Raw genomic sequence first — 22573 nt, forward strand, 5'->3', positions numbered from 1 at the left:
ATCATCTGATTACACTGGTCAACAAAATGAAGCTTTTTTTTTTTTCCATTAAAGATGTAAATGCAGTTTTATAAACCAGTTTTGTGTGCTCATTTCAATTAAGTTCTTAGTTTTTCCCCAGCACGTGTAGTTTTTACAATGACTGACTGCTGATATTATCAGTACAAGTTAATGCAATTTAATTAAAAAAACACATGAGACTGGTTACAGTTACCATTTTAACACTTTTTATAGTTTAAATCAGCATTTCCCAAACTGGGGGTCCTTAGACCAGTTCCAGAGGGACTGCGAAACATTCAGAAGGTATCAAGTAATATATGTTATTAAAAATATACCAATAGAATTACAATGAATTTCATTACAGAACATTACTTATTTTTGATACAGATAAATTATTATATATAATTGTATACATATTTCAAATTATTTGTTTTATGTATAGCAAATTGAAAATAAATAAAGTTATTATATACCTTTATGAAAAAAAAGAATAAAGTTGAGTTGTTTCCCACTAAAACTTCTCAATTTTCTTTTCAGAAAACCCAGTGTTCATACATATATATACACACACACAAACATATGCATATATGTAGGGGGTCTGAAAACCTGTTTTGATTTTTGAAGGGATCCGTAAATCTCAGTAGTGTGGGAACCGCTGTTTTAAATCAATACACTTTATACACATAGTAAAAATATTACAGTACACTACTGTAAAAGAGACTTCCTTTGGTACACTTTATTTGGAATGTAGTGGTATAACATTCCAAACAAATCATTCAGCAGCAGTTTGCCAACATAATTCATTCTTGGGTTGGAGGCTGAGAAGACGAAAGAAGATTATTTACAAAGAAGAGAATTACAGTCTACTTCTGTAGACTGTAATTCTCAGGAAATACGTATGAAGGAAGGTTGTTCCAGAAAATGGCAGTTGAATGAATAAACGAGGAAGATGAAAAGTTGGTTCTATGAGTTTGAAGTTGGACAGTAAATGGATGTTGGCTGGTGGCGGCACGTGTTTGGACTGTTTTGAAAGAGAGAGCAGGAATTATAGAAGCCATTTCAGAAGAACAGTGCCCATGGAAGTATCTGTAGAAGAGGCATGCTGCAGAAACAGTATGTCTATGAGACAGCAATTACAGAGACTCTGTTAGAGATGAATCATTAATTAACCTAACTGCCCTCTTCTGAATGGAATCAAGAAGCCTGAGAGAGGTTTTGGGGGCACCACCCCAGATGTGGGAACAATATTCCATGGCAGGGCGGATTTGCGATTTATACAGAGTGAGCAGCTGTTTAGAAGAAAAGTAACGCCGAGAGTGAAAGAGAAAACCAAGTTTTTTAGATGCAGAAGAAGCAATATTTGTAATGTGCTTGTGCCAAGAGAGATTAGAAGTCAGGGTAATCCCCAAAAGAGATATATCATTTTGCCTAGAAATCGGAGTGTCACTAAAGATAAGCATAGGAGCAGAAGAATCCTTTTGCGAGATATAAGACATGACTGAGTTTTAGCAGGGTTGAAATCAACTAAGTTGTCTTTGCCCCACTGGAAAATTACCTGAAGATCGGCATTTAAGGAATTAGTAGCAGATTTTCGAAAAGTTGAAGCTGATTGAGCAAGACAAGGTTTCTCAAAATGGAATGCAATGTGCTATCATCGGCAAAACTATGGATAGGATTTCCAGTCAATGGAAGAAGGTCATTAATATACAAGAGGAAAAGAGTGGGAGAAAGAACTGAACCTTGGGGGGACACCAGCATTAGTGGAGAAGTTAGAAGACAGAGAGCCATCTACCAACACCCTCAGTGAGCGATTTGAGAGAAAACTGGATAACCAATTACTAAAAACAGTTGGCAAACCATAAGATGGAAGCTTGTTTAGAAGACCTTTATGCCAAACATGATCGAGATGTCAAGAGCAACTACTTGTGTTTCACCGAACCTTTCCATTGAATTAGTCCATAAATGGGTAACATAAGCCAGAATATCACCAGTGGATCGACACTGATGGAATCCATACTGGCGATCGTTGATCAGACGGAAGGTTTCTAGGTAGTTTAAAATCAGACTACTAGGTAGTCTGATGGAATTGTTCTCGTTGCTCACTCTGCCAAAGTTTTTGGGAAAGATGTCTAAATGTGAATGCAAGAAATGAAGTTTCAGTGACATACCTATCTCATTTATTTACATCAAGCAGTTTATGAACTCCATCTTTGTGTGTTGACCAAAAAAATTTCGGCAAAGCTACTTGAAATCCTTCCTTGCTTTTAGTTCTAAAATATTGATATTTGTTTGTTATATTCTTAGATTTCAAAATGTAACAGTGATGAAGCCCAATTCTTCCTACTTTAAGTGATCTTGTTTAAATATAAGATAGATTATCATACCTTTATTTTAGGAAATTTCTTCACCCGACACTCACATCAAACTGATCTGGTTAATATAATATAAAAGATCTAAGTTTAAAATGTGAAAATCTCCTTATTAGAGGATTGTTAAATTATGCAGTTTTTATAAAACTAATCTTGTCTTCAATTCCCATTGTCTACTTACTGCTACTAAGAAAATGCAAAGCATAGCCGATGCACATCAATCTACCCCAAACTAAACCCTTCAGCAATGATAGACTAGAAACAGAAGACAATTGTCAAACTATATTAAAAACCGAATTAAAATATATTAGACTAGACTTTTTAATATGTGACCAGGTATTTCGGTTATGAACTGTGCTCACAAGAACTAAAGTGACGAGTTAAACAATATCCACTATCTTATACTTTAAAATTAGTGCACCGCGACAAGATTATTTTCATTAACCAATGTCAATCGCGCTGTTCACACATGCACGTAAAGGCCAATGAGTGCGAAATAGTGTATGGTCTCTCACATTTATAGAATTACAGTTTAGTTTCATTTCAAGTGTTTCAGCTATTAACAGTTTTATATATTCATTCTGTGTGTTGATTACTTTAGCCTTGTTAAAAAGAAAAACATTGGTTCTCCTGGATGGCGTGAAAGGAAAGTTCAGATGCACCCATCCTTTTCGCCCTCACAGATGCCTGGTGTTGTTGTAAACGCATCAAAAGATAATTTTGGGTAGAACTTAAATAAAAGTCTAATATACACAAGCAATATTATAGACTATATTGGTTCGCTCCATGTTAGAAACTGAGGTTGGTTTCCTCGCCCTCAATATTGTCTGCAGTTTACTTGTCAGTTGTGCAACTATTTTTAAAAATGTTAATAAACTGTTCATACCAATATGTAGGTTAGTGAAAATGCATCATTTTAACATAGCTATCTACCAAAGTAGTTAAATTAATTAATTAAATCGGCATCGTTTTGGTTAATATGTAGGTTAGTGCAAATGCATCATTTTAACAAAGCTATCTACCAAAGTAGTTAAATTAATTATACGTTTAACGATAAATGTTAAACATTTATCATTAAACCAAAATGATGCCAATTTAATTAATTAATTTAACTACTTTGGTAGATAGCTATGTTAAAATGATGCATTTGCACTAACCTACATATTAGTCATTCTACCTCGTAGCATGAGGCCTTTGCCCTTAAATACTCTACTGTTCATACCATTGTTGTACATAAGGAACTTTAATAAAATATTTATGTGTAGTGTTCTTACTAAGCGGAAACGATTCGGATTTTTGTTTCGCCTGTCACTGAATGTTCCTAATTATACCTAGTGTATATCCCCTGTTTAAAAATCTTGTTGTAAGTTCCCTGAGTTTGTCATTGAGGGTTTCTTGTGTAGAACTATATCTGTATGCATTATAAAATTGGTTTAAAATGATACTCCTTTTATACGTAAAAGGGTGGTAGCTCGAATAATGCAAAAATTTCCCTGTATTAGTAGGTTTACGGTATATTTTAAAGTCACTTGTGGTATGTTCCTGTTCCAGATCAGATCTCGTCTGCCTAAAGAAATTCCTGCCCGCTTGTATCCTTCTACTTTTTTCTTCGTCTGTCACTCCAGTCTTTGTAATGGTGCTGCCTGGATACTTGAAGTTGTTAACCATTTTTAGTTCTTTCCTTCCATTGTAATGTATCCGTCAAGCTCGCCACTCCTCTTTAGAACCATTACTTCACTCTTCTCCTGACTGAAAACCAGTCCAAATTCATTGGCCATTCTAGCCGATATATCAACTTGCTGTTGCACTTGTTCCCTGCATATGCAGATGTCATCTGTGAAGAGCATGACTTTCATCTGGTCCTGTCCAAGTTGTTCCACCACTCTACATTGCACATCATTCATGACAGCTATGAATAGTAGTGGCAGGACGCCTCCTTGCCTCAAACCTGATGTTATTTCGAAGCTCTCCATCAACCCCATCACTATTATTACTTTGCTCACTATATTGGTGCCCATATTCTCAATTCTCTCCACAAGACGTTCCTTAATCCCCAAGTTTCTGAAACCTCCCACACTTTCTCTCTCTTTACAGCATCAAACACTTTCTTTATATCAAAAAATGCCATCCATAATTCTTTATTGTGTTCATAACACTTTTCCATCAGTTGCCTGATGCAGAAAATTAGATCCACCGTCAATCTGCCAGGCCTAAAGCCATTCTGTTCCTCGGCCATCCTATTTTCAATTGTTCCTCTTATCTTTCACTCTAACACTCTCTCATACAGCTTGCTCACATGTGATGTCAATGTGATGCCTCTATAATTGGAACACTTTTTCCTGTTCCCCTATCTTCTCTTCCATTCCCTCTTCTATGATCAACCTGCCTTTGTCCCTTTTGCTGGCTGTCCATCACGTTCAACAGATTTCAGATCTGTTTATTAATGTGCTATCTGTTGATCTCCTATTCTTCAGATAAGAATAGGAGATCTGAATTAAATATTACCAATGTGTACAACAATATCACCTTTTTTTGATACTAAAAGATATCTGTTCTAAATTTTTAACTATAGCATCATTAACTGTAATGTTATTTGATGATTGAACTTGACTGAAATGTAATGAAATTATACCATTACATAACTGTTATTTAACCATTAAGCTAATTTTAACAGAATAGCTGTGGATGAAATAGCATAGTTTTTGTTATATCTCATATTGTGAATGCCTTCACAACGAGTTGCTGTGATATTGCACTACCTCAAATGAGTAATGCTTTGCCAGTAGAGAAGCCTAGGTGGGCATTTTTTGATTCACTCATTGCATCACAGGTAGATACCCTGGTGATGCAATGAGTGACAACCTAATTACAAAGTATAGCTCCACAATATGAGAGATGCCAGACGGTGTGCAATAGTATGAAGCTTTCAGCTCTAAGCCCCCCTTTTAGTCTTTAATACCACATACCATCTGGTATCTCTCATATTGTGAAGTTATACTTCTTAACTGGGTTGTCACTCATTGTATCAGTGCGGTACCTACCTGCTCACCGATGACAGGCCAACAAGCTTCAAAATGGTGCTGTCTGGGGTGGTGGTATTTGCTGAGAATAAGTAACATTAGCGTTCTCTACTGGTGAAGCGTTGCTTATGTGAGATAGTGCAATATCACAGCAACTCATTGTGAAGGCATTCTCAATATAAGATTTAACAAAAATTATGCTATTTCACCTACTTCAGTAATTTACTAAAATGATGCTTTGCACTAACTTCTTCATCTAGTAAATTTCCTGTAGTCTGAGGCTTTCAGCCCTAAACCCCATTTTAGTCTTTACAGCAGCGATTTTCAACCTTTTTTCAACTCGCGGCGCACTGAGCAAGGTGCTAAAATTGTCAAGGCACACCATCAGTTTTTTGAGGAGAGATTTTATCATTTTAAAAAAAAATGCATATTAAGGTTGTGTTTAAAAGTTCAATAGCTAAAATTCTAATCATTGTGTTATTTTTTAAAATAATATTGATCTGGATTTTTAAAATTTATGTTCATATTTGTTATTATTCCAATTATTGAAATAAGATATTGAAAAAGATGCTATTTATATAAAAAAAATCATTAAAATGAATAAAATATCATTTATATAAAAATATCAACTTGGTGATGTCTCTTGTCTGAGGTCGGATGGTTGATAAGCATACCCTCAAGTCCTCCTCTAATGTTTGAAGCCACGACCTGGTCTTGCTCTTTGTCTTGTTCATAGCAGAAAAGCCAGCCTTACACAGATACAATGTGGAGAAAGGAAGGAGTGCTTTTGCCATTCTTTATGATAATGGGGTATTCCTGTCGGAGAGAAAACCAGAATGAAGGCAAATCTGTCGATGAGTGGTTTAGTTTCAGTCCTCTGTCATTTCTTATTTCCATCAGTTCATCTTCTTCTTCTTCTTCTGCAACAGTTAATCCTGCTGATTCCAACAGGAATCAGCAGGATTAACACAAACGGATCTCTTACCCAGTCCAAGGAAGGTACATCAAGTGACGAGAAATACTTTTCAACATTTTTACTCAACAGCGAAAAACTTTGTAGAATTAAATTGACAAGATTTTTGTCCAGTCTGCAACTTTTTGTCAGCTCAAACATTTCAACTTTGTTCTCTTTTTTTTTTTGATTCTGGCTTCGCCAATGTTAATTTTTCCTTTAAAAGAGTTAATTTTGTCAGTACAAGTAAGAAGGCCCAGGTGCCAAATGATTTATTGAATAGTCGGTCAGAACTTTATCATTGCGACTTGATTTGTCAATTGATAGTGCGGCTGTTTGTTTGATCCCTGTGCAATAAATTATTTTGAAGAGGCTCTTCCTCCTAGTGGTCTGGGCTGGGCAGCTGAGGTGATTCCTCAGCTGGCAGATTGAGCCTATTTTGGTTGGTTCTTTTTGTAATTTCGCGAGATCTAAATTATTGTGATATATGCCAAAAACGAGAAGGAAGATCCCTGTTCCTCCGGTGGAGGAGTCAGGAAAAGAATCTTCGATAGAGTCTTTGGAGGTAAGCTCTGAATCTTCGAGTGAAGATGAATCAGAAGAGGTCATGAGTCGACCGTCTGAAAAGAAGAGGATTCCGGAGGGGAAAAGTTCACAGGAAAAGACACGTACAGTTACGAAGAAGATTTCGAAACAGATACAGTGTAACCTAGAACCTTTTACCTTGCAGGAATTAGAGTCTTACAGAACCAAGTTACGGCTTTTTGTGTCAGCTTTGAATAAGCCAAGTGCACATGACTTGAATGTAGTAATGGGATATTGGGACAAGATGGTACTGTATGTGGAGTCTTTGACTATACGGAATGTACGGTTAGAGACGAAGCTGAATACTTTAAAGGAACAAAAAAGGAAAGCAGGACAAGTCCCTGAATTAAGATCATATGCAGAGGCGGTTAGTGCGAGTTTAGAAACCAAGTTGAATACTTTAATGGAAAAAGGTAAAGCAGAACAAGTTCCTGAACCAAGATCATATGTTGAGGTGGCGAGTGCAAGTGAGATTAGATCCAAGAATAAATCAGTTATAGTGAAGGCTAATGCGGAGAGATATAACACCAGTGACCAAGTAAAGACCGAGTTAATGGCACGAGTTGCACCGGTTCTAACTAATGTCAAGGTGGTGTCAGTCCGTCCCATACGAAACAAGAGGGTCATGATTGAAACTGCATCTGAGCTGGACGTTAAGAAAATTGAAGAATGCACTGAAGTGCAGAAGTTCGGAATGGAGGTAGAAAGGCCCCTTCGCCGACTTCCCAGATTGGTTATTTTTGACGTTAGTTCGGATGTAGATCGTGAGTCCTTTAATAACGAACTATGGGAAAGGAATTTGGTAGATGGATTTGACAATAAGGATCAGGTGCTCTCTGAAATAAAAATACTAGCAAAGAATAAAGCAAGGAATTCCTCAGGATATAACGTAGTGGTGGAGGTCTCCCCACGTATACGAAGATACTTGTTGAAATGTTCTAGAGTATTTTTAAATTGGAGTTCGCACCGTGTCCGGGAATTGTGGACTCCAACACAATGTTACAAATGTATGGCGTATGGCCATGTGGCCCGGCACTGTGACGCAGGCGAGTTCTGCAGTCACTGTGCTGGGAGTGGACATACATTCAAGTCTTGTACGCAGAGAGCTGAAGCTCCAAAGTGTGTAAATTGTTGGAGGAGGAGGATGCCTTCTGAGCATGAAGCTAATAACCGAATATGTCCAGAATACTTAAAAGCGGTTGATACCCTAAAGAGACGTACAGAATAGGATTAGCGGTGTCATGCGGGGGGCTTCTCCTCTCCCAGTAATTGGAAAAGACTTCTCCCAGCAGTGACTGGGGTCGTCAGTCACAGTGGCGTCAGTGTTGGGGTCTGCAGGAACCGGACAGGTGTGTGTTTGCAATGATTGTGAGTAAATTAGTAAGATCAATTGTATTGAATGAAATTTTGTTTTATTATTTAGTCTGAGAGGTGTCAGACAATGTTTTTGCTAGATAGGGCAACCTACCTCCTCGCGGTGGGGACGGAAACTCGTGAGGGGGGCGGAGATGCCGTCTCCCCCGCGAGGCTAAAGGTTGTGCTCTCTTAATTGTTGCCATAAGTCAAGTTAGACTTTGTAATTGTTGTTTTTGTTAAGGTTGATCGACCTAAGAATTGTAACAAATAAACAGTTATGAAATATTGGTAGATGGGCTGCGGCCCAGGTGACCAGTTAGGAATAGCTTGAAATATGGAGTACAAGTAAGAATATTTTCATTTTCATTCTTTCCCTGCATACTCTTGTTAAGAGTGTTCAAGGCTTGGGAAATGTCAGCTAGGAAAGCAACTTCATTGCACCAGGTCTCATCACTAAGCAGGTCAGTTAGCTCAGACATAAAAAAAATTATAAGCTCTTCCCTCAGTTTATAGAACCTTGAAAGTACCCGCCCTCGAGATAGCCACCTCACTTCTGTGTGCAGCTTCCATGGAAGAACATAGTGCTGAAAACAACCTCGATTTTAATGGTCTACTCTTGATGTAGACCATCTCATCCAGTACTTTTTGGAGCTCAGGTACTACTGATTTTGAAATGAGGTCCTCTCTGTGAAGGAAACAGTGTGTAAAAACAATGCCAGGGTTCTTTTGCTTGGCCAGTGTGACGAATCCTTTCAGGCTTCCCGACATTGAGGGAGCACCATCGGTGCAGATGCTGATGCATGATTTTCATGACAAATCGTGAGAACTGAAATAACTATGTACAACATCAAGGATTCTCAGCCTTTTGTTGTTTTTGGAAGTGGTTTGCAAAATAAAAATTGTTCAATGATGTCTCCATTACAAACAAATCTGCTGAATGCTAGCAGTTAGTTGAGCTTTTCCAGTGATGTCAGTTGACTCATTCAACTGTATGGCAAAAAAATCGGCTTCTTTAATGTTAGCTATCGCTTGTGACTCAACGTCTTGAGACATGTCTTGTATACGCCAACCAGTAGTGTTATCAGACATAGGGATTTTCAAAATCTCTTTTTCATATTCCTCACCAAACATAATATTTACAATTTTACAGCATGCTGGTAAAATTACTGACTCAGAAATTGTATGTGATTTCATCTTTTTTGCCACGATTTCGGCAATGGCATAGCTTGCTTCTTGAGCTTTGTCAGAAATAGTTGTGATTTTAGTGCACTGTTCAGCCTGGCATGTTTGATCAGCTATAAGCCTTTTAAAATATTCAATTCGTTTCTCATATAAATGTGACTGCTTTTTGTGAAGGTGTCTTTTCAGCTTACTTGGAACCATAGCTTGGTTTGCCAGTTTCTCACCACAAACAACACACTTAAGACGTGGCTGCTCTTCTCTAGTTGAAAAGAATCCGAAAGACAAATAGTCTTCATTATACTGGCGCACAACAGTTTTAGAACTAATACTAACTGCACTATGTGTTATTCTACCAGAAATAGTGCTAGCTACACTTTATTCATTGTCATCATCTAACTTACATTCCAAAGAAAATTGGAAACTCTTCCAAACTACCTTAAAAACCAGCATACAATAGAGACAGAGGAACTTGAGCACCTCGAAGATCCAGATCACCTCCAAAGAAAGATAACAGAGATCATAACGCACACAAGCGACATCGCTATTAAAAAGAAAAATCCAACCCCTGGGGCTGTGCCCTGGTGGAACCTGGAACTGCAGCGACTCCGGAAAGAAGCACAAACCAGAAAGCCTTTCAGCAGACCAGATGCTCCTGGCCAGCGGCGGAAGTCGAAGTACTCCGACAATGTTACAAAGAAGCAAACAGCATTTATACAGCCAAAATCAGAAGCTGTAAACAGCAATCTTGGGAGCACCTGGTTTCCACTACTGGAAATGACAACCCCTCGGGAATCGTCCACAAATTTACCACGAATAAACTCCCCCGAGGAGATGTCATTACCGCCACCATATTGCCCCAAAGAGGCATGTCCACAATCTGGGAGCAGACCATTTCCAATATCCTGGGCACAGTCTTCCACCCAACTATACAACTGGTGACAACAGAGCAGATCCAAGTCTGCTTAGAAAATGAAAGCTATCAAACAGCAATGACAGAATCTCACTTCACTGTGGAGGAGCTGGACAGTGCTGCCACCCTCATCAGGGAAAATAAATTCCCTGGACTGGACCTTTTGGAGCCCGAAATCATCAAAAAGACAGTGCTCCCCAAACCTGTTGCTCAACGTTTTCAACCTCTGTCTTCACTCTGGCACCTTCCTGATCTCATGGAAGAAAGCAAATGTCAAACTAATTCTAAAAAATCCTACCAAATCATCACACCTCCCTGACTCATACAGACTGATTGCACTCCTCACAATTGCAAGTAAACTACTTGAACGCCTCCTCTATGGACAAATACAGCAATATTATGACGGGGCCGGCCTGGCCTCACCCAACCAATTTGGCTTCAGGTGGGGTTGCCCAGCCTTGGATGCCTTAATGCACCTACAAGAACAAGTAAGAAGATTCACCAAGAAGTATTTCCTTGTGATTTCCGTGGACTTTGCTGGGATTGTCCAACTCACTTTGGTGGCTGAGCATCTTGGTGAGGTTTCAGGTTGCTGGGATCTCAGGCAACCTCTACAGCGTCATCAAGAGCTACCTCACAAACAGATCCATCAGGATTGTTGCTCCCTATGGGACTCTCTCCAAGAATACATTTTGCAGCTGTCCACAGGGTTCGATCCTTGAACCACTACTGTGGAATGTAGTAATAGACTCCTTCCTAGCTGTAGACCTTGATGAGGTAAAATCACAGGCTTTTATGTATGACTGTTAGTATGACGACCTCATACTAACAGTGTCAGCAGACTGAAGAGCACAACTGGAGACCTTGGCAAACCAGGCTCTGGCCACCCTTCAGGAATGGGAAAAGCAAAATAAATTTAGAATATCCCCTGCAAAGACGAACTCCATCTTGCTCAAGGGGTGCCTCAACCTCAGGTGGCCTCCACAAATCAAGATTGACCAGAAAACAATCAAATTCTCAAAGCAGCTAAAGTACCTAGGCGTGATCCTAGATCCGAACCTATCATTTCAGGACCGCCTGAAATACTTGCGCACAAAAGTCAGACAGTACACCGCATTGGTTGCCAGATTCACTCGCAGAGACTGGGGCCTAGACAAATGGGTGCTACGTCTTTTCTATAAAACCATCTTCACCCCAACATATGCATCTGGCATGTGGTATCACAAAGCCACAACTGTTGTTAATAAATGAATCATTCACTCGATTCACCAATCAATCCTTCTGACCATTACTCGAGCTTGCAGCACAGTGAGCACACATGCCCTGGAAGTCCTTGTTGGCATCCTTCCACTGGACTTAGAGATCATTCAATGGGGCCTCACACACCACCTGGATAAGTGCATCCCACAGACATGTTTGGGATCATCACCAATAGCAAGACTATGGAGAAGAAAAAGCTGCATGCTCGCCTGCTGCAGGTGTGGCAGGATAGATGGGCCACCTCGCAAAAAGGCAAAATCACCAGAAAGTTTCTGCCCAACACTGGCCGGGTTTTTCCAAAATCCCCAGGCCTACAAGTAACATACCTTCTGACAGGACATGGAGCTTTGAATGCAAAGCTATCCCTACTCGGAATACAGGAAGATCCGATCTGCACCTGCAGGGGGCTGGAGAGCTGGCAGCATCTCATTCATGATTGCCAGCTCTATGATGTCCTCCGCAGTGCGTTCATCACCAAAATACAGTATCTACCATATGGCCAGGAGCACCACATCTTGGACACCAGGGAGGAATATCAGGCTTTCTCCAACTATGCACTAGCCCTGTTCACGAGACAGAGGATTTTTATCCCAGTGAACTGCAACCAATCACTGACACAATAAGGAAATGAACAAACCTTGAAGGACATCGTCCCACAGAAGATACCTGGAACCCAATGGCCTCCGATGATCAAGGCACAAAACCTTGAAGTGGATCTAAAGTCAAATCAATGAGAAATTACTCTATAAATGACAGTGATGCAAATACCACATGGATGGGAAATGACCCAAGAAAGACCCCACAAACACTGACAAGCAAACCGGGTCCTTTTGATTGTAAAGATTGCAAAACGGATGGGAACCATCCAATGAACAATCCCATTCTGGTCCGATCTCTGTTGGGAATGGACTAGGACCAACAGCCGCTCTGCTGCCAAATGCTATATGGTGATCTGAATGGGGTACCTAACCCTATTCATCTTTAATTTCCTATCCCCTGGCAGGATGCGGAAAAGACAGATGCTCTGTTTCCTTCCTTCCCTGCTGACCCATCTCTTTGCCTGGTGAGGCATGGACCTGCCTCACTGACCACCTGGGGTTGCCTTCTCTATCGTCCCCATACTTCTGCCTTTCACTCCCCCAGTCTTCAGCTTCCCCTACTCTACCCGTATGCCCCACACTGAAAAATCTAACTACATCCAAATTAAATCACATTCTCAAAAAAATTTTTTTTTTTTAATTCTAGTGTTTACCCATGATTTTTTTTTTTTTTTATTTTATTTTATTATTATTTTTTTTAGTCCCTAGCCACTGATATCTCAGGAAACTAGGTGGCAGGTCCTGCCAGAGTAAAATATAGAGCTACTGTGTACCTGGTTTGCCTTCACGGGGCTTAGTGTGGGCAATGGTGGGTTCCATTAGGGGGCCCATCGGCTAAATGGCCAGATGAACAATGGTATACAACACTACACCTCTCAAAGGCCACACACTTTTAAATCTCTGGCCTCAACAGTGTACTGTTTCATGTGACAATGTATATTACGTGGAGATGGGGGGAACCCCTGGTGCTGCTAGATACAAACACACTATACATCTAACTTATGTTTTTAATTAGAAATCTGTCCATGTCTAATAAGTCCTAAAAAAACTAAAAATAAAAATCAACTAAATCATTAAAACAAAATAGAAATAAACAAAAATGCATTAGTGCCAACTCACACGGAATAACACACCTGATGCGAACAACTGAAGACTGACACTGGTGGCTTGACGATGGTGAAAGGTGGGGTGGTAAAAGTACATTGCAGAGTTATTTTAGGATCTGGAACAACAGGGATGTAATTTCTTGGAATTTTACTATAATTTTTTTTCATTAAACTGTTATTGTTTTCATTCTTATTGGCCTTTCATGAAAAATATATAGTACTTCTAAAATTTACCTCGACAATTTTTTTTCTGCTTCTTTTCTACCGTCTCTGAACTCCATGGCACATCTCCCGACCCTTCGTGGCACACTCCGGTTGAAAATCGTTGCTTTACAGAATGGCTGTGTTAAAATTTATTTTTGTGTAGTCATTGTAAATCTGCATGATAAGCTATAGATGGTATTACAAATAGGGAAAGCTATCCTGATTTAATGTATGCAGTTGAACATATGCTTAATTTAGTACTTTCAAATTATTTTTGGAATATCGTACAAAAAATAATTCGAAAGTCACAAACAAAAATTATAAAAAGTAAAGAATTTTTTTTTTTTTTTTTTTTGTTTCAGATTGAACAAGAGGTTGAGATTAATATTACTATGGTAGGCATAGATGAATGTCTCTTTGAGAATATTAATTGTGAAACAAGCTGTACAAATGTCCTTATGGTAGATAGACAGCCTATTGTGGTTAATGCCAACAGGACGTCTTTTGTTGGCGTTAATACATGGGTTCAACCTAAATGCACATGTGGTGCTAGGGACTTTTCAGAAATTGAAACATGCCGCAGAAGACCTTTGCCTTGTCATAATGGAGGAAGGTGCTTTGAATCATCAAGTGGGGTTAGGTAAGTCGGCTGTTCTTTTTTTCTTTCAGGGCTGGTAAATAAAACTAAACAAAACTAAAATTCACCACTTGTGATATTTAATTTCATATCATTTTGGTTTTTTAATATGTTCCCAGTCACTAGTTTCCTGCATCACCTGATTATAAAAGGAGTGGGTGATGCAAGAAATTAGTGGTAAGTTTTTGTTCCAAACTATTCTGTCAGATTGTTAGTTATGGTCATCCATGAAAAGTTTTATTTCTCTGTATAAAATCTTATGTGTGCAATTAACTCTGTGACATCATGAAAGGGGGAATTACAAATGGTATGATTGAATATTTTAGAGATGTTGTCATTAAGAAGTCGAAGCAAATTTGTAAACTTCTTAAGAACGTTTTGGCTTTTGTTGGTATATTAATAAATTAGTTCATTCTAAATGTGCATATGATACCAAGGAATTCTCATGAGGTGACCACAATGTGCTTGTCCAGATATTTGGCATATGTGTACAAAAGCAGCCTGTAGCCCCAGGCTGTTTAATCTGTTTTAGCATAATCTACTCAATTCTTCTTGTGGGGGAAAGAGAAGTATCTAAAAATTCAGTGTGGTATCTGCTAGAATGTACACAGCAAACTATGTCACTGCAAAACTAACTGAGAATCACTAAAACACAAAACAGTAAATTCCAGTGTTAATACTTTAAGCACATTTCATTGATACATAAATGAAAACAACAAAATCACTTGCATAATATTGAAATTTATAAAGAAACACAACCATATTTAGTCCACTAGCAGGCATACTATTGTATCATGTTAACCAAAGAAACTTATATTTAAATATTAAATTATCTAATATAATCATATGTGGGAATTTTAATAGGTGTCACATATGATCATCAGTTTGGCTTGCATTAATGATTACATTGGTATTTAATTTTAAAAAAAAATTTATACATTTTTAATGCAAACAGGAAGTAACAGCAATAGTAACAACAGCATATGATGCAAGAAAGCAAGCTTATATATCATCAGCCAAAAAAAAAAAAAAAAAACCCTCCCACATCAACTGTCCATCCTCTCCAATAATTTATCTAGTTCTTTGAATTTTCAGCCTGCTGGCAGAAAGCAAACCTCTGTACATCTATCCTGCAACCATCCTTCCTCAATTTGAATTTATGTTCCCTCATGTAGAGCAAGAGGAAGAATGCTATCAGCTTGCTCAATCCTTTCAATGCTTTAAACATTTCAATCATATCACTGCCTATTCTCCAGATCTGCAGTTTGCAGAACCGAAGCCTGTTTTGGTAAGGCCATCCTTTCGCTCCCCTCACCAACCTCATTACCCTTCTTTGCACCTGTTCCAGCAGATCTACATCCTTCCTAAAATGAGGCCTCCAGACCTGTGTGCAGTACTCATGATGGGGCCTAACCATTTCCTTATACAATAGGGATAATCACTTTCTTATCCTTGCTGGCGAAGTTCCTGTATATCATAGACAAAACCCTATGAGCTGTCCTGGCAGCTTGTCTGCATTGCTCAGAGAACTTCATAGCAGACTGCACAATTCCCCCCCCCCCCCCAAGTCTTTTTCATTTTCTACTACCTTCAGTGTAGTACCAAACAGTAGGTATATTAATCTGGGACTACTGCTACTCATATGCAGTACCTTGCATTTGTCAGTGTGTTAAACTTCAACTGCCATTTTCTCACCCCATCTGGCTAATTTTTTTAGATCTTGTTGCAGTATCCTACTGATTCTTGTCATTAGCCACCCTGCCAACCTTTATATCATCTACAAACATAGACATCAAGTCTGATGTATCTTCATAAGTATCATTAATAAATATAGAAAACAGCAATGAGCCGATCACTGAACCCAGGGCTCTCACTGATAACATTAGTCCACAAAGAGTAATGTTTTAATTAATAACCATTGTCTACCTTCTCCCACTTAACCATCTCTTTATCCTTAGCAGTACCTTGTCCTTAATTCCTTAATGCCACACTGCTCCGATTTGTACAGCAGTATTATGTGCAACATTATCAAAAGCTTTCCTGAAATCCATCTATATAATATATCAAAATTATTTTTTGCATCCAGTTCCTTTGTTAGTACAACATAATATCCATTTTGATTGATCAGAAAAGACCTCACTAATAACATTAGTCCACGAACAGTAATGTCCATTAATAACCACTGTCTACCTTCTCCAACTTAACCATCCCTTTATTCTTAGCAGTACTTTATCCTTAATTTGTGCAGCAGTCTATTATGTGCAGCATTATCAAAATTATTTTTTGCATCCAGTTCCTTTTTTAGTACATCATAATATCCATTTTGATTGATCAGAAAAGATTGCCCCTTATCAAATCCATGCTGTGACTACAGTATAATTGCATTCATGTCTAGATGGTCCTGCATGTAACTTGACTGGTGAGATTGGCAAAAGGGCATCCATATAAGGAAAGACTTCAAATATGTGGATTGCAGAGCTTGGAAACTAGGCACCTTAGAGGTGAATTGATTGAGGTGTTTAAGGCTCTGAGAGGCATAAGTAAATGAATGAGGATGAAATTTCCACAATTTTTATTGATTCTAGAACTAGGGATATAAATTCAAGTTATGGGGTAAATGCTTAGACTGGATTGCAGAAAGTTTTTTAACCAGCAAGTTATAAATTTTTAATAGTTACCTACATGGGTGGTAGAAGCTAACAGTTTAAGGAAATTCAAAGGCCAGCTGGATAGTTACCTATGGGAGGAGGGAATTGCATAAGTTGTCTATTTCCTTTTCTTTTATTATTTATTAATTATCTATTTTATTTAATTTTTTTTTATTATTATTATTTTACTCTCTTTCTTTTTTTTTTTTTTTTGGCTAGTGCTACATAAGTCATTGGTTTCCTTGCACCATGTGGCCATTGCTAATACTAGTATTAATACTAACCAGAGACTCCATTATTTTTCCCTGGAACAGAAGTTAAGCTGACAGGTCTGTAATTACTCATGTCACTTTTTGATTCCCTTTGTGAATTGGAGATACGTTTGCATATATCCAGTCCATAGTGACTTCTCCTTAATCCAAAGATGCTGTCATAATTGTGGCTAAGGGTTTGCTTACCTCCTTTGCTGCCTCCCTTAATACAATTGGATAGATCCCATCCACTCCACACCTTTTTTATGTTGAGCTTCAACAGTTCCTCTCCCACTTTCCTCTCAGTTATCACAAAATCATTTAGCTCCCTGTTAGATTTTGATGAACTTCTGGCATTTGCCTCCCTATACAACTGCTTATGTGTGAGGTGCCTCCGTAGCCAGGTGGGAAGGAGCAGCAGTGCGTAACACACGCTTCTTGATTAGACCGGGGTTCGAGCCCGTCACCACCAAATACGGAAGATGCAGAAAGGTCAGGGAAAGACCACCTGGCTATGGAGATCCCAGAGCAATATGGCCTTAGTTGCTAATGCTCCTAAAAAAAAAAACCCAAACAACAGCTTATGTGTGATTGTAGATGAAAAATACCTATTCTGTTGGTCAGCAACCTTAGCAGGATCATGAATGGTTTAATCATCGATATGAAGTGGACCAATGATTCAACCCCTTTCTTCTACTGTTAATATACTGACATCCATTTTAGGTCTAAGCCTGGAATATATGAACTTGGAAATTTATAGGTGCTAATTCCAAATGTGCAGTTGATTTGTTATATGACATCAATATTTTATTTGTCCAATATGCAAAAATATACCAAATTCTTAGTCCACCTGTCACCATGTCTTCGAGCTATGGTGTCCTGCCCAAGACCATTTTAGTTCTTTAGTTTTGATAAGAATGCCCTTTACTTGAGTTTGCTGCCTAATCCATGTGTTTCTCTTCTTATCTAACAGTCTGATTCCCAATATAATTTGTTCCATTCTTCACTGTGTAGTTCTCAGCTTCTCTTCCATTATTTTGGTGAGTGCCCAAGTTTCACTTCCATAAGTCATGGTGGGGAGTATACACTGGTTCATTATTTTTCATTTCAGACAAACTGGGATATTGCTCTTCAGTATGTGACTGTATTTCCTGAATGCTATCCATCCAAAATTCTTTACTTCCAGCCATTTATCATTATTATAGCTAATAACTTGTCCCAGATAAGTATATGATTCTACCATTTCAATTACTGCTCCTTCAATCATTATGTCCCTTTCTGTGGCATACTTGTTCATCATTACTTTTGTTTAGCCATATTCATCTTTAGTCCAAAATCCTTACTAACTGTGCATAACTGATTAAGATTTTCCTCTAATTCTTTGGGATCGTGGCTTATGACCACAATGCCATCTGCAAATCATAAATGGTTTAGGTACTCTCCATTCACATTGACTCCTTTCTGCGACCAGTCTAATCTTCTGAAAGCTTCCTTAAGGGCGGTAGTAAACAACTTCAGAGATATTATGTCTCCTTGTTGAACTCCTTTCTCAATTTTAAATTTCCTACTGTCTTTGTCTAGTCTAATAAAGGTGGTAGTGTTCTCATATATTTTCTTCAAAATCATAATATATAGGGTATCTATGCCTTGTCTTCCCAGTGCCCGAAACATTGCCTTATGCTGTATGGAGTCAAATGCCTTTTCATAATCCACAAATGCCAATTATAATGGTGTTTTATATTCATTTGCTTTCTCCATTAGCTGTGATATTACATGAAGGTGATCCATAGTTGAGAATCCCGGCCTAAAGCCAGCTTGCTCTTTTGGTTGATTCTCATCAAGTATTCTTTCTAATTTGTTAGTAATGACCCTTGTGAACAATTTAGATGTGAGATATTAAGCTAATTGGTCTATAATCTCCAATTTCTGATTTATATCCTTTCTTATGCAACAAAACTATGATTGCATTATTCCCCTGCTTAGGCGTCACACCTTTTCTAATGCATTTTGTGAAGAGCCTTGCCAGTTTTTGTGTTATGTCTCTTCCTCCCAATTTTAACAACTCTACAGTAACTTCATCTTCCCCAGTGCTTTCTGATTCTTCATTTTCTTCAACACACGTTCTACCTCACAGGAAGAATATCGGATATGTTGTATTTGTTGCTAATTTGCAATCCATCTTCCCCACTGCTGGCATCATTCCCTCGCTCCTTGTATAATTCTCTATAGTAGTCTTCTGCTATTTGAATTATGCCTTCTCTGCTATTTATAAAGTCGCCTCTGTAGCCAGGTGGGCAAGAGCGGCAGTGCGTAGCACATGCTTCTTGCTTAGACCGGGGTTCAAGCCCGTGACCACCAAATACGGAGGATGCAGAAAGGTCAGGGATTGACTACCGCATATCCCCGGAACAATATGGCCTTAGTTGCTAATGCTCCTAAATAACAAATAACAAAGCTATTTATAAGTACACCATTGCTATTCTTCAGTTTCAGTATCATTTGTCTTTCGGTATTACTGCTCATGGCTGCTGATTTAAGTCCTTTGTTTCCCCTTAATGCTTGTTCTACTTTTCTTATGTTAAATCTTCTTATGTCCTCTCTGAGTCTCTTTCTAATGGCTTTGCATAACTCAGTATACTGAGTTTGAACATGGATCAATGTTCTGAAAACTTCGTGTTCTTCACTTGAATCCCTATTCAAACACTGACAGTGTTCTGCCTTTTTTGCTTTTTTTCTGGTATTTATCCTAGTACCTTTTCTATGCATAGTTTTATAGTATGAACCAGAGCTATAATGCTCAATATGTTCTACTTTAGTATCAATATTTGTAAAAGAATATTATTATTATTATTATTATTATTATTATTAGCTATATGGTGCAAGGAAGCCTGAGGCTTATGCTGCACCAGCCAAAAAAAAGAAAATTTCAAGTTACCCTGAGAGAGAGAGAGAGAGAGAGAGAGTCAAAAGTAGAAGGGAATCACCAAGAAAGATAAGAATGATGATATCCATCTCAGGACCCTGGGTGTGCCAAGCCCATACTCACCAGATGTGAGCCCCTGGGGAATAAGAGTTTACCTCAATATCATACGTAGAACACTTCGGTATAATAATACTCTCCACAAATTAAAATGAAAACAATTAAAAAATCGAAAATCTTACATTACAGTAAGAAAATATAATTAGCAATAATTAAAAATCAAATGAACACAATTAAAAATCAATTTAATGGAATTAAAAATTAAGTAAAAAATTGTAAAACGATTTTCCTTCCTGAAGCTCACAGTGCTTTTTGACCATATGTCATGATCACAGAAATGAAAATTACCGAATAGGGGTAAGCGTGGAACTTAAATAGGGATTATTTGTCTTAGCGCATGCGCGTAAAGGACCACGAGTCAGGGAATTAGATATGGCCGGCAAACATTAACAGAATTCTCATGTAATTTAATTTCGACGGTTTCTGCAATTAATAGAGTGGCAAATAAAATCCAGAACATCTTAGGTAATCAGTATACACTGCTCTTCGTGGTCAAACGTTGTTACTGGAGTTTCCGAGGGTTCGGTGTTGAGCCCATTGTTCTTTTGTATATTTATCAATGATATTGATGAAGGTATATCAGGTTAAATGTCCAAGTTTGTGGATGATACAAAGGTTGGCAGGGTTGTTAACGACAGTAAAGACAGTATGCTACTTCAACTGGATCTAGATAAGTTGGGAGAATGGGCTGAGAAATGGCAACTGAAGTTTAACATTGACAAATGCAAAGTACTGCATATAGATAGCGATAACTGAAGGGAAACGTACCAACTGTGTGGTACTACCCTCAGGGAAGTGGAAAGTGAAAAAGACCTGGGGGTAATTGTGCAGTCAAATATGAAGTTTGGTTTTCTGAGCAGTGCAGACAGGCTGCCAGGGCAGGTCATGGAGTCTTGTCAATGGTATATAGGAATTTTGCTAGCAGGGACAAGGAGGTGATTATCCTGTTATACAAGGCAATGGTCAGGCCACACCTAAAGTACTGTGTACAGGTCTGAAGGACTCATTTTAGTCAGGATGTAGAGTTGCTAGAACGAGTACAAGGAAGGGCAACAAGATTGGTGAGGGGGAACAAAGGGGTGCTCTTACCAAAAAAAGGCTTAAGTTCTGCAAATTGCAGTACCTGGAGAGTAGGAACCTGCGAGGTGATCTGATTGAGGTGTATAAGGCCTTGAATGGGTTGAGCAAGCTGAATGCTAATGAATTCAAATTGAGGAAAGATAGTGGTAGAATAGATGTGCAGAAGTGTGCCTTTAGCCTGCGAGTAGTTGATTGGTGGAACAGGTCCATCTTTTGTTGTAGAAGCTAATAGCCTAAATAAATTTAAGGCTGAGCTGGACAAGCATTTGGAACGAATGGAGGGGTGAAATAGTGTTTTATTTTTATTTATTTATTTTTTTTTGGCTAATACTGCATAAGCTTGATTTCTTGCATTGCATGAACTTACTAATCCTAATGCTAATAAATTTGGATGAACGTTTTCTACCAAATTTTCAGAGTTCAGTTTTCAACACCTTCAGTTGCTGAAATCCTTCGTGTACTGCTTTGATGATTATCTTCAATTGCATGGAGTATGCGATCTTCAACTGTTGCTGTTCAAACACTTTTTAATCTTCCCGTGTCATGTATGTTTTTAGAAAAAGAACCATGTTCCCTCAAACATGAGTGAAGACAACTGAAAGTCCGACTACATGGGATTCCACGAGTAGGAAAGGACTCTTGATAAAGCTCTATGTGCATTCCCATTAGCACGACCATAACAGAAATACATATCAGCCATTTCTACAAAAGTGTATTCATTACCCATTATTTTAACATGAGGAAGGAATCGAAGTACATAGCTCTCTTACAAAAGTGATAAACTGAAATCACAGTTATGTAAGGCAGTGTTGTCAACAGAGATAATATCAACTATGACTGTTTACTTTTCTATTTCTTATCTGATATAAGAAATATTTTCATATGCCAACATGCTGAAGCTTCCTATGCATGCTGAAACTTAAAATCAGTTTATCTCAGAAACAAGGAGTTTGCAGACCTATGTTTATTAGGACATTTTTCTCAAATTCGAGGTGTAAAATAAGCCTGTAAATTTTGTGACACTTGTTTAGAATCACCCTATATATATATATATATATATATAGTCACATGTGTGCATATTAATACAATTATTAAGAAATATTCATTTGCCACAATATTTATAAGCTTCAGAAAGTTGATTTGTGAAAATCAGCATGCAAGGCCAATTAAGTTTTCAAAAAAAAAAAAAAAAAATTAACCTTCCGATTATAACATTTCTCATTACCCATGCCATTAACCATTTTAAATTGGAGAGGATTTTTTTCTACACCCACTGCTAACACTTCTCACAATTTTACTCTTTCTTGAGTGGTTGATTCTCTCTCTCTCTCTCTCTCTCTCTCTCTCTCTCTCTCTCTCTCACACACACACACA

General features: G+C 38.2%; 1 protein-coding gene across 6 annotated transcripts in view; it reads left to right on the plus strand.

Moving 5' to 3' along the window:
• Nucleotides 1-22573, plus strand: part of CadN (neural cadherin) — a 1307274-nt gene that overhangs the window by 1214308 nt on the left and 70393 nt on the right. For all 6 annotated transcript variants that reach the window (XM_090383767.1, XM_090383766.1, XM_090383769.1 and 3 more), the window contains one exon: nucleotides 13906-14183. In XM_090383767.1, coding sequence (XP_090239893.1) covers nucleotides 13906-14183 — 278 coding nt within the window. The remainder of the gene's footprint in view (nucleotides 1-13905; nucleotides 14184-22573) is intronic.

Source organism: Mastigoproctus giganteus, chromosome 10, assembly GCF_048544385.1.
Source record: "Mastigoproctus giganteus isolate SK-2022 chromosome 10, ASM4854438v1, whole genome shotgun sequence".
Classification (NCBI taxonomy): domain Eukaryota; kingdom Metazoa; phylum Arthropoda; class Arachnida; order Uropygi; family Thelyphonidae; genus Mastigoproctus; species Mastigoproctus giganteus.